The 12350-nt window shown below is 27.8% G+C and overlaps 4 protein-coding genes across 4 annotated transcripts; 3 read left to right on the top strand and 1 right to left on the bottom strand.

Moving 5' to 3' along the window:
• Positions 1 to 2976: 2976 nt before the first annotated feature.
• Positions 2977 to 3411, top strand: OCT59_026753 (uncharacterized protein; the record flags this gene model as incomplete). Its single annotated transcript, XM_025327751.2, has 1 exon — positions 2977 to 3411. One exon carries the CDS (start codon positions 2977 to 2979, stop codon positions 3409 to 3411), a length of 435 nt encoding a protein of 144 aa, XP_025169681.2.
• Positions 3412 to 8012: 4601 nt separating this feature from the next.
• On the top strand, positions 8013 to 9693 carry OCT59_026752 (uncharacterized protein; the record flags this gene model as incomplete). The annotated part of the gene is made up of 4 exons (XM_066143413.1): positions 8013 to 8291; positions 8356 to 8573; positions 8661 to 8716; positions 8804 to 9693. 4 exons carry the CDS (start codon positions 8013 to 8015, stop codon positions 9691 to 9693), a joined length of 1443 nt encoding a protein of 480 aa, XP_065992936.1.
• Positions 9694 to 10430: 737 nt separating this feature from the next.
• On the top strand, positions 10431 to 10756 carry OCT59_026751 (uncharacterized protein; the record flags this gene model as incomplete). Its single annotated transcript, XM_066143412.1, has 2 exons — positions 10431 to 10433; positions 10499 to 10756. The coding sequence occupies 2 exons, from the start codon at positions 10431 to 10433 to the stop codon at positions 10754 to 10756; spliced, it is 261 nt and encodes an 86-aa protein (XP_065992935.1).
• An 899-nt stretch (positions 10757 to 11655) lies between these two features.
• Positions 11656 to 11989, bottom strand: OCT59_026750 (uncharacterized protein; the record flags this gene model as incomplete). The annotated part of the gene is made up of 2 exons (XM_066143411.1): positions 11656 to 11864; positions 11962 to 11989. The coding sequence occupies 2 exons, from the start codon at positions 11987 to 11989 to the stop codon at positions 11656 to 11658; spliced, it is 237 nt and encodes a 78-aa protein (XP_065992934.1).
• Between the last annotated feature and the right edge of the window lie 361 nt (positions 11990 to 12350).

Genomic DNA, 12350 nt, shown 5'->3' with positions numbered 1-12350 from the left:
CCTGTGAAAGTTGAAAACGTTCCTAAAACAACAAAATTAGATCGCATGTTATGTAACAAGTTGCAAAAAGTAGAAAAAGTATTATATGAAATTTAATTTCAAGAAGGGGTAAATTTCCAAGAATACCAATGCAAGACTACATGAATTTTTTTACTCATATTACACCAGTTTGAACGACTATATGAATTTTTTTACTCACATTACACCAGTTTGAACGACTACATGAATTTTTTTACTCATATTACACCAGTTTGAACTAAAGGTATGGCGCAACTTTCAATCGAAAGAGAAGTTAAGAATTCTAGGTACAAAGTAAAAACTATTGGAAAATGAAATTAACAATATAATTTTAGTTATTATAAATATAAGAATGTAAGAGCATAGATAATCCTGTTCGTGTTGTGTAATTTTTGAAAAAATAATTTGGATTAGTTATTCAAATAATTTGAATTTTACATCTTATTTATTAGACATCCGGAATATTTTTATATAGAAAAATTATTAATGTGACAACAATCTCATTAATCTCATTCAACAATTATGTAAATAATAAATATATGGACGATACATATATAACATAAAAATCATGTGACATGTAAAACGGGTATATTTTTATTTTTATTTTACCAGTATACATATAATTATTGTAAGCAAATCAAAATTGAAAAAGAAAAATAACAAAAATAAAAAAAATAAACTAAATTAAAACCATTTCTATAATATAAACCCGCCTAAGTAGCCGTATTTAAATGCCATTTGTAAATACTGTCATATGTAAAATATAGACCAAGGGTATATTTAAGGGTGACCTGCCGATCCCATGGTTCCTCCTTGTATGCTAGTGGACATCATTTTAAAATCGAATAAATCGTATCTGCTTCTTTTCTTCACAATTGTAACTAAGTATTAGAATTTTCTTTATTACAATTGAATGACCTTTGCAATACAATTTAGTAGTATAAAGGACTAGATTTTTACTGGCGGGACTCTTTAATTTTAAAGATTCAGGCATTTGTATGTTAGTGATTTCAATATGTCCATTCAAGGAGAATGAATCAACGTGCATAGTGATTGTTATTATAAAAATATTCATTTTTGACAGTATTAATGAAAAATTGTTGTTATACTGTATAAGGATAATGATTATTTGATATTTGTGAGAAATAAAGATATTTTTTAATATTTTAATTGTCTGATAAAAATAAATTTAAGTAAAAAACTTCAAATCATTGTCATTTTATAGATGTTTCTCGAATTAGTGTAATATTAAAATGTTTTCTTTTCCATATTTTTATCAAATGATTTGTGAAATATTTAAAAAAAGTAAAGTTTCAACGTAAATATATTTGTTTCAATTGTAAACTTGATAGAACAATATTTGTATGTACCTTTTTTTAATTATTTTGGCTGACAAAAGACTGATTGGAGCAATGAAACATTATTTGGCTGACAAAAGAGTGACTGGAACAATGAAACATTATTTGGCTGACAAAAGAGTGGTTAATGACATTAATGAAACAGAAAACATTGTTAGAGAATTAGGTTTAACATATACGAAATTTTTTTTTTAATTTAATGATAATATACAAATCGATTATCGAAGTGAACTTCATCGGTTACGATCTAAATTTCTTTTGATATTCGCTTTTAAATTTTTTAACTGTTAATTGTTAATTATTATTATTTAATCTTTAAAATCGCAAGAATTTTAGCAATATAGTAAATCGGATTCTGCTCCGGAATATATTAATGATACTGGTGGAATTTCATTGTGATTTGATTGGACCAGATTTATTAAAAAGATCAAATTATTATATTTGTTACGCGACTAAAAATAAATCGTTACAAAAATCGGATTGAAATTCAAATTTGGATTCAATAGCACAATTTGAAACAATTAGAGTAGATGATTTACAAATTTGGGAACAACGGTATGTAACACAATTAGGGACGCGCTACGATTTTATAATTAAAATATATTTGAACTTATTAATCATAATTAATAAAATTGATTGTTTGTTTATTAAGAACAATATTTAAAAAATATATTAAATATAGACTTTAATTCTTATGTAGTATTAATATTTATTAAAATCCATATGTAAATTATTTGAAAAAAAAAAAATTAGAATTTGGCGATCGGATTTACCGAAATGTTAAATCCGATACCGAAATGAATTAAACTTTCATTCTAAGCTAAAAAAGGATTTATAAATGCTTGCTTCGCCATTGTCATCTGTGGAACGCAAGTTCTTTTAGTGTTTCATGATAATATCATTCCATTTTGTTAAAATTCATTTGTTTTTCTTTTTCAGAAATTCTATTACTTAATTTTTAGAAATTCATCTATATTTTCTGAATGTCAATAATTATATTTTAGTGTAATAAGCAAAGATTCAATCTTGATAACGCATAAATTATTTTAATTTTATACAAATACAAACAAATCACAAATAAATCATTTTTAATGGCAATATGTATTACGTAACAGTCGTAGCATGAAATAATAGATACAATATTAAAAATTTTATTATCATTATCCAAGTTTAAAACGCTCCCATTTTTCTATTATTATTTCTTTCGGAAATACGGAATTACGGATAAATGTTTCTAATTATCCACATTGAGCTTTTACACGTTTTAAATTGAGAATTAATTTACTATTGTCTTACTATTAAAATAATCAAATGTTTCATACATATTCCGTCGAAAATTAAAAAATAATACGTTCAAACATTTGTGGTACAATATGAAATAATATTCTGACATTTGATTACCTGCACTCCTGTATTAAATTTAACCGTTTTTGGATACAATTAAAATTTTTTTTAGGAATCAATTATACCAATTAATATGCGATGCATCAAACGAATGATGATAAAAATATATATATAAAGAGTTCACGTAAATATTGAAGCAAGAAATAAAAATCGTAAATATCTTTAGTATATTAAAACTTTATTGACATTTTGAAAAATGAAATCAAAAAATAAGCTTTGGCTACTTTTACTATACCCAATATTTGAAAAACAATTTATTTTATTATATGTTATTATTATGAAGAGACTATCGTGGATTTCTAGTCTCGATAAAGATTCTTCATCGTCAACAATTCAAAATTTGAACAAGTGCAATACTGTACATGGTACAAGAATATTGTTTACAAATTATCCGAATTTAAACAACCATTCTTCATCGTCAAAAATTCAACAAGTTGATGAAGAATTCTTTATCGTCAACAAATTCAACTACAAGAATATTGTCTGCAAATTATCTGCTCCAAATTTAAATAAAATTCTTTATCGTCAGCAGCAGTTCAACAATTTGACGAAGAATTCTTCATCATCGGCAATTCTCACATCTCGATCGTCTTCCACAAATTTCCTATTATTTTCAAGAAGTCGTATTTGACTCTACGAAGGCGCTTCCTTTAGTAATATTCCAATTGAAGCTTTAACAAGTTCGTTTCAACCGGATTTACATCTGGCCATCGTGGACATAAAACAGCATTATATAATTATCAGTTAAAGATAAAAGGCCAATATTAATGGGGCAAACTGCTTCCGCGGGAAGAGTGTAATTAAATTGGTTTGCATCTCAAAATGTATCTCTCCAAGACCAAGATATATCATTTATTTATGAAGAACCAATTAATGGTCTAAAACTTTATACTACTTTAGCCACTGTTGATTATTTGATGATTTGGATGGCCTTTGAAGATGAAAATCCAGAATGCATGTTACCTTATTTTCATCTACGAATAATAAATAAAAGAACAGGACATTTTGAGATAATCGCGATGATATGTTTTGAGATGAGACGATGGATATTAAACAGATGAAGATTCTTCATCGTCAACGATATATACGATGAAGATTCTTCATCGTCAACGATAATATACGATGAAGATTCTTCGTCGTCAACACAGTGTTCATCCACAAATTTCCGATTATTTTCAAGAAGAGATATTTAACTCTACGAAGGTTTCCCTTAATAGTATTCCAATTGAAAGATTGTTGCGATGGTGATATTTTAAGAAGATGGATGTGGTTGATGTGAAGGAACTTAAGCCGTAATGTTGTAACTAACGCTTTCGGCCAAATCCTCTACTGAGAATAGTTCAAAAAAGTTCTATCTAGATGAATTTAAACGAGTTTTTTTTGAAAAACAATTAAATTTATTTATGAAACTAATATTAAAACGGCCGATGTGGGACTACCATTATTATGGGAAAATCCATTTTCAATTTCCACCAATAATCGACTATAGTTCTAAAATATATGATTCATATGGTCGCAACTATTTCTTTTAGTTTATCTCATTTCTCATTTTTCTTCTTGTTCCTTCTTGTTCAAAGAATTTATTTATGTCCAATATAATTATCTATCTCCTTTGTCATCACCAATTCTATTTTAATACATTAATTATTATCTAATAATAAAAGTAATGCTTTCATCTAATTCATATAATTCATATAATTCAACTAATTCATTTAATTCAGATAAATTTGTTGTGAACTGTTCTTATTTCTGAGATTACCAAAAGAGATGCATTAAAATTCTTATTTATAAATTCTAAATGAAAATATATGAAATCTAAATGTTGTTCATCATTTTGCAAAAGAAGGATTACTGGTTTTTACAGTTGCCCTTTGACTTCTCAGCCTGGTAATGAAGTCTTCTTTACTGATAAGTTTGTCTTAGTCCTTGATTTGTATTCCATTTCCAAATACTTCAGTCATTGCAGAATCATAAATTGCCTTCAATAGTCCTTTTCATTGTTAAAATAAATCATATTTGATTCTTTGAAATGATTAATTATTTTATATCCTTTTTTAAGGACGTTTCGGTGTTGAGTACTTGTTGTTAAAAGTTTTTCTTTCATATTTTGTAAAGAAAAAAATATCGCACTAAATATTTTAAGGGAGTAAATAGAAAAACATAAAAAATCTTGAATAAATGCTAGGTAACTTTTGTGAAAAAAGTGCTTCTGAAAAATTTCTTATATAAAAATTTAGGAGGATGAAATCACGAACGGTCTTCCGTGAGAATTAAAATGGATGGATGCATATTGTCGTTATATATCTAAAAAAAAAAATCAAGCCATAGGGTCAATTTTAAGTTATCATTGTAAATCAGAAATGTTCATTTTTAACGGAATTAATTTAACCGATTAATTTCTGAAAGTAGTTATAAAAAAAATTTTAATAATTATAATAAGCCATTGGAACAATAAGCCACTGAAATATAAATACTAACTTAATATTGTCCAAATAAATTGCTGCCACAAAAATTACTTTTAAAGTAACCAAACCTTGACGTAAATAAAGTAATAATTGTCGTCGGATGTTGCGTCTGAGCAATTTTGTAACTGTGGCTTGGCTTTAATATTTTTATGTGGCAAAGCGTCTGATATAGGAATGATTATGAAAACAATTCCGTATTTTTCTGCAAAACATTTGATAACGGATGAAAATGTAGTGTATTCCCTATCTTTATTCCCTTTACAGGTTGAAAAGCACCACTTTCGAAGATCCTATTTGTTTATGGACAACGGATATGTATCCGCCCATGAATAAAATGGCTAGTCTTATAATAGTATACCTACACGGTTTCGTTGCATCCGGAACCAGGAATTTTTATCAATCAGTTTTGCCGTAAATGTAGAACAAGATGAAAAAAAAAAAAAATCTTATTATTTGAAATTAAATATTTTTTTTTCTGTATTGAAAAATATAACATGCAAATTGAAGAATGTTCACGTCGGATATCTGAAGTGCAAATATTTCTGAATTTTTGTTTCTTTTAATAATAAAAGATCTTATACATATATGTTATTACTATAACTGGAAACAATACCATTGTTTATTTGTTTACTAGGTCAAGTGCTACTGTCATATGGCTTATTGGTGTTATTGGTGTAAAATTTCATATGTTTCATTGATTAAGTTCATTGATTAAGGCTTATTGATGTAACAAATAAAATTCTGATGGATTGATTAACCTAGCCTAATCTTGTAAGCTTGATTTTATTTGATATCAATAGCATTTAAAATAATTATTTTGTTTTTTGATTAATAAAGAGCGTTCTTGTAACAAATTTTTATAAGATTTATTTAATTAAAGATTTTTGGTTCTTCTACAAAAATCTCACCGTCAAATGTTAATATGATAAGTCCAAGCCCTAATAATGAAATAAAATCATCAGGATAAACCATCTTATCATGGCTTATCATCATTGACGGTTTTAAGAAATAACAGGTTATTTTTTATAAATGCCCTCGTATATTGAATAAAGTTCTTTATTTTCTATGTTAATGTAAAGTATTTATATTGTGCTTCCATATTTAAATCAATATGAGGCTCAATTATATGCACAGCCTTTTTATATTGCTAATAATAATAATTTTTTTTTTCAGTAATATCCAAATATTTAAAATATTTCGTAGATATTTTTTTTTTTTTTTTTTTTTTTGTTTACTGTAGAAATCATTTTCTTTTTCTCGAAGGTACCATATTATTTTTAGGAGTTACTGTAATCATATTAAGTTTCACAAAGGTCAATATACCTTGCGATGAGAACCAATAAAATCTAATAAATAAAATTCATATAATTTTCTTATTACTTCATACAGCAGATCACCCCCTTAATATTTAGTTGAACGAACTTCAATTTTTAATAATTTTAACAAATGAGCTTTAATATTTAATTAGCGCTTTCATAGTATATATTATTATATTTGTGAAAGGATTCTAAAAAATTATAATATATATAATATATATTTTTATAACGTAAAATCTACATTTTGAATTCCATTTATGGTATTTAACTACTAAAACAATATAAAGGGTATAACTAAAATTTTTAAGGGGTGGGGAACGTGTACACGATTCATAAAGAACATGATTGGTTGCACGTGATCAAAAAACCTTACCAGCAGTTAGACTCGATCAACATGAACACAAATTTCCCCAATATTTGCTCAATCTCTCTTTGCATAAAAATCAAGTAACATCATTGGACGATTTTTTTAGTAGAAGCACCAAGTTCATGTAGAATGAGAAATTTGGATTCTTACTTTATATAATTAGAATAATTTAGACCATTTTTATTTTAAACTTTTTTTGGCCAACAAAAAGAAACAAACTAAATTTAAAAAATTGGAGAGTTAAAAGAAAAATGGTGTAATACTTGTAATACTATGTAATAGAGATGAAAAAAACAAGAAACGCGTTACATGTCGAATTTTCAAAAGATTCGGTATTTAGAATATTGAAATCAAAGATTTCTACTGATACTGAATGATTTACCATTTTAGATTTTGATGCTCCGGAAATGGAAAACACAATTATTCGAATCATCCTACTAAAAAGTTGTGGGTACTTTGAGGGACAATGCCTTTTTTATTTTTAAAAATTTTTAATTAATTAATTAATATTAATTATTCCAAGAAAATATTTACTAAAAAGAGATTATTCAAATATACTCATTTGTACAAGAAACAAGAAAAAAACAAGTATTATTCCTAAATTAATTGTCAGCCGCATACGGGTGCGTAAACCCGATCCAACTTAAAATTAAATTAAATATTAAAAACGCGATCTCCTTAGATAATGTCAAATATTACAATAAATTATTCTTTTTAAAGTTATATTATTGTTTTTATTTGTATGATTCATTGAACAGCTATTTCATTGTTTCTTCACGATATAAACGATAATCAATATAAAACGAGATGGTACAATCAAATTTCAGTCAAGGTTGGTACAAAAAGTGAAACAAAATGCTAATTATATACAAGGCTTACTCACTCAATGACTTTTATTATTAAGGTTATGAAGATTCAGTAAAAGATTAAAAAAATACAATAATATTCCGTTTAAAATAAACTGTATAGATAAACCGTAATGATTTTGTTATTTAAACAGTCATTTTTTGTGTCCTTGATTGAGATTTTATCGTAAAAAAAATCAATATTTATAATAATAATATTTATTGTCTAATTCTTGATAATGCAACGAAATCTAGGATTTTCCCAATTACGTTCCCTCGCCTTTAATAACACGCCACCAAACCGATGTGAAACGGATATCGTCCAAAACTTGCCCACAGAAATCTTAATACAAATATTTGGCAATTTAATGCCAACTAATTTAATGAGGATTTGCGATGACGATGAATTTTTCATCCATGAAATAGAAAGGACCGAAATACGTTTAACGTGTAAAAGATGGAACCATATTTTGATCAGTTTAATAAGTGATGCTTATTATGATATCCGTAATATTTATGTAAGTTATCAAATTGTATTAATATGATATATACTATATATGAATTACTAATTTCATTTTACAGAAGCACAAATTAGAATTTGTCGTACCTCCTCCTACCTTAAAGAATCTCGATATAATTGATAGTCGTTACTTGCATGTAAATAATTGTGATCCGCATGTTTTTTATGATCCTTATAATTGGAACTCCGAAAGCCAGATAAATGAATGGCTGAATAATAAAAACTTGAATCATGTAAAGAAACTTTACCTCTATGGTTGTATGGATTTAACTGCAGACGGGTATATAATAATAATAATAATAATATAATATTTACCTCATTTAAAATATTTTTATTAAATTTTTTTGCGTTAAATTTTTATTTTTAGATTTTCCAATATATTTGATCAATTAATTGATCTTTCAATTATAAATTGTCCTCAAAGTAAGATTTTTATTTGTCTTAAAAAATATTACTAATAATAATTAATTTAATTATTTATATATAATTTTATTTATCATAAATTTTTAGTAACCGAAAAATCTTTATCTATAATGTTAAAGAAACTGAAAAATCTTGAGTCATTGACAATTAACACCGATAAATTTTTCAATTCCCAATTAAATGAATTGATCGAAGTATTCTCTCCAAAATTATGTAATTTGAAGTTAATAATCCCTTATACATTTCATTTAAAACAAAATATTTGTTTTCAATTGATGGATTTATGTTCTTTACCAAAATCGATCAATAGTTTCGTTATGTGTTTACAAATTCAATCTTATGAAAACCAAATATTTACATCAACACCTCCTCCTAATACATTGAAACGTTTAGACGTTTCAAATTGTTTTTTTTTTAAAAATTTATTTGACATTCCAAAGTTTCTTACTCACCTGACTGTGAGTTATCCATCATTTCCTCGTGATACGATTAAACTCCCTTCAACCATTGAATATTTAAATATTTCTGGTTACATTCGTAACACTCTGCATTCTTCATCAAATTGTCCCTATTATTATTGTAAAAAATGGATATACACATTCCCGATTAACGCTCCCTTTCTTCATACATTGATCCTACACATGTACGCATCCCCTACATTGCTTTTTTCATCAATAGTTCGTTTTGCGGACACATTGCGTTATTTAGATTGTAAAATATTATTATTAAATACGATTGATATAAGTACTTGTGAGGCTCCATGTCATATCGGGAGACAATTTCAGCTTGAAATGATTCAAAAATTAAAAAGTCTTGTAGAATTAAGATTCCATTGTAGATTGGAAGAAAAGGAAATCGATTTATTTCCCACTACTCTGAAGAAACTTTGGTTAATAAATGGTTTCAATAATCAATCTATAATTGATTATGCTTATAGAAAAGGAATTAAAGTTTTCGAATTACGTCAAAGTTGTTAATACTGTATATATTGTAATTGTAGTTGCCGTAGTAAATAGTATATATATTATAGTATTTTTCTTTTTTTTTATTCCGTATTTTTTTCATATTTTTAAATTGTATTTTAAGAACATTTACTTTTAAATTGTATTTGATTATTTTAATAAAGAATCATTTTTATTTTATTATTTTTATTCGTACTTTTATATTGTATTTTGATGATATACTCAAAGGGAACGATGTTCCTTATTTAAAGGAATAATTACAAAAACTATACAAATATACCCTGTGAGTTAATAATATATATTTATAAAATATATAACTAAAACCTATATTTACTTATACGCAACGCAACTTTTTAGTAATTTTTCAAATTCAACAAAATAAACCTTTGTTGATGGTACCTGCATTTTCTCAATAATATTTGTTTTCTACCATTTTTACCGAAAAATAAGCGATAATGCCTCAATTAGTGGGCATTTCTTACACACACACTACTAATTAATAGCAGAGTATTTTTTGTGAAGTTTTCATCATCCATTATCAGTCATTGACTATTACCTTCACCCTAGCAATCCTTAATTATTTACCCACATATACTTCTTATATCTGAATTTTGAATTGCATTATTGATATTATTTGATGACTGCCTTCGAATTGCCATTTTTTGAACGTACAATTGTTTGATCAATTCCCTTGGAAACTTCCCATTGTACTGTCATCTTGCACCTCTACATGAATTTCTCCTATCAGCATCATGGTATGAAATAATGAAATCAAATTTATTAAATAACTTTCCATGACAAGTGTTTCATTCAGAAATAGGTATTTAATGGTGTAGTTGCTACTGCTTCAAATAAGGATCCACCATTCTACTTTAATAAGGGTGGCCATTTTAATGAGAATTTTAGTACATATTGTGATTGTCTTTTTCCTAGTAATTTTAGATCTTTCATTAGTCGCGAGGATGATGGCAGATCCATTTTTCCCTTTAGCGCGTTATGGCGCAGAGAAACAAATTTGTCCGAAACTTCTGATGTGCTCATAAAGTTATTGAGCGATGTTGATCCTGTTGGTGTTTAACTCTAAGTCATTGTGTAGCAGCTCTTTGATGAATGACCTGAGCTGAGTGAAATAATCTTTTTAATCGCAAGCGCTGATTCACCTTTACATTCGTTGACATGAATAATATTCTCTTCTTCCATGTTACACATTGGACATTTGAAAGACCAATACAAATGTGGTTTGCGTCGTTCAAGCGTTTGACCTACTGGTAACAAATTATTTAGAAGTTTGACCAAAAATGCCCGCTATGTCCCTCAACCTTTAGTACTGTACTACCCTACATATTCTGCAAAATCAAAAAATTATTGCTATCAATTAGCCGATCTTTTTGTACAGAGTCGCATTGATGGGAGGGTATGATAGTAAAGCAAGTAAGATGGCATACAATCTGCTCTGGTCGACGATGGCCAGTTCTCGATTCTGGCCTTCATGCATTCTTCCTATCTCGGAGGAGCCAAACTATTGATCAATCCAACGGGACGTTCAATGCTTTCCCATTCTTTTTTTGATAAACTCAATGTTTAGCTAAGGTATGATATCTTTGGGTATAACACCTTATTGACCAGGTATACTATGTGAGCTATGGATAGCGATTTCCTACGAACTGATTGTAAGAACACGTCTTTGATGCCCATTATACGTTGCTTGTTCAATGATCGAGCTCTTTTTTCCGCTAGCCATATACCTAAATAGTGAATGTCTCTTTGGAAGCTAATACTAGATCATCGGTGGAGTTACCTAAATAAACTTTATTATCATCTTTAGGTAACGGTGAATTAAAAATTAAGAGATCACACTTTTAAACATTGATTACTATATCCATCATGTTGTAAAAGGAGTTGACTATATTTAAAAGTGCTTGCATTCCTTCTTTCGACGTTTCTATAACGCTGTATCGTCCATGTACGCCGTAACCGCTATTCTTTTCCTATAGTCCCCCAGCTATTAGAACTACAACTAATTTCATACCCAAATTCTTTATGATTTGTCTGGTGTCTTTTGGTAATTGCGTTGAGTAATGGGTCGTAATATATTCGCCATAAAACGAGAGAGAGACTGTCTCCTTGATCTACGGCCTCAAAAGAAGGAGTCAGTCCAAACGATGTTAGGATTTGAGCTTTTCTTCCTTGAAAAAGGTTAATTATTAGCTTGATTATACTTTGCGGAACAACTATACGTTGCAATGCAAGTTCAAGGCCCTTTACACTAACAGAATTAAATACCTTTGCTATATCCCGAAACATAATCCATAACTGTTTGTGTTGGTCTTGATTAGTTGTATAGGCGTTGACGTTGAATCTCCTTTAAGGCCACAAAAATTGTCCGGACATAATATATATATCCTTATTATCATTAAATATCGTCCCCAACCTGGAACTTATAATTTTGGTTAAAGTTTTCTAAATGTACTTTTCTAAATGTATCTAATAGTGCTATTGGTCTAACATTGACCATATTGTAATTAAATTTCTCTGGTTTCGAAATGGGAATTATCGTTGAAGATTTCCATTGTTCAGGGATGTGTCCTGAAACTAGTATAAGGTTGTATGTTTCTCTTATCAGATTATGTAACCTTGAAGGAAGCTTCTTGATCATGAGGTAGCCAATACCC

The sequence above is a fragment of the Rhizophagus irregularis genome, chromosome 6, assembly GCF_026210795.1.
Source record: "Rhizophagus irregularis chromosome 6, complete sequence".
NCBI lineage: Eukaryota > Fungi > Glomeromycota > Glomeromycetes > Glomerales > Glomeraceae > Rhizophagus > Rhizophagus irregularis.
The sequence above is the reverse complement of the archived record's forward strand: the minus strand, read 5'-3'. Positions and strand labels throughout refer to the sequence as shown.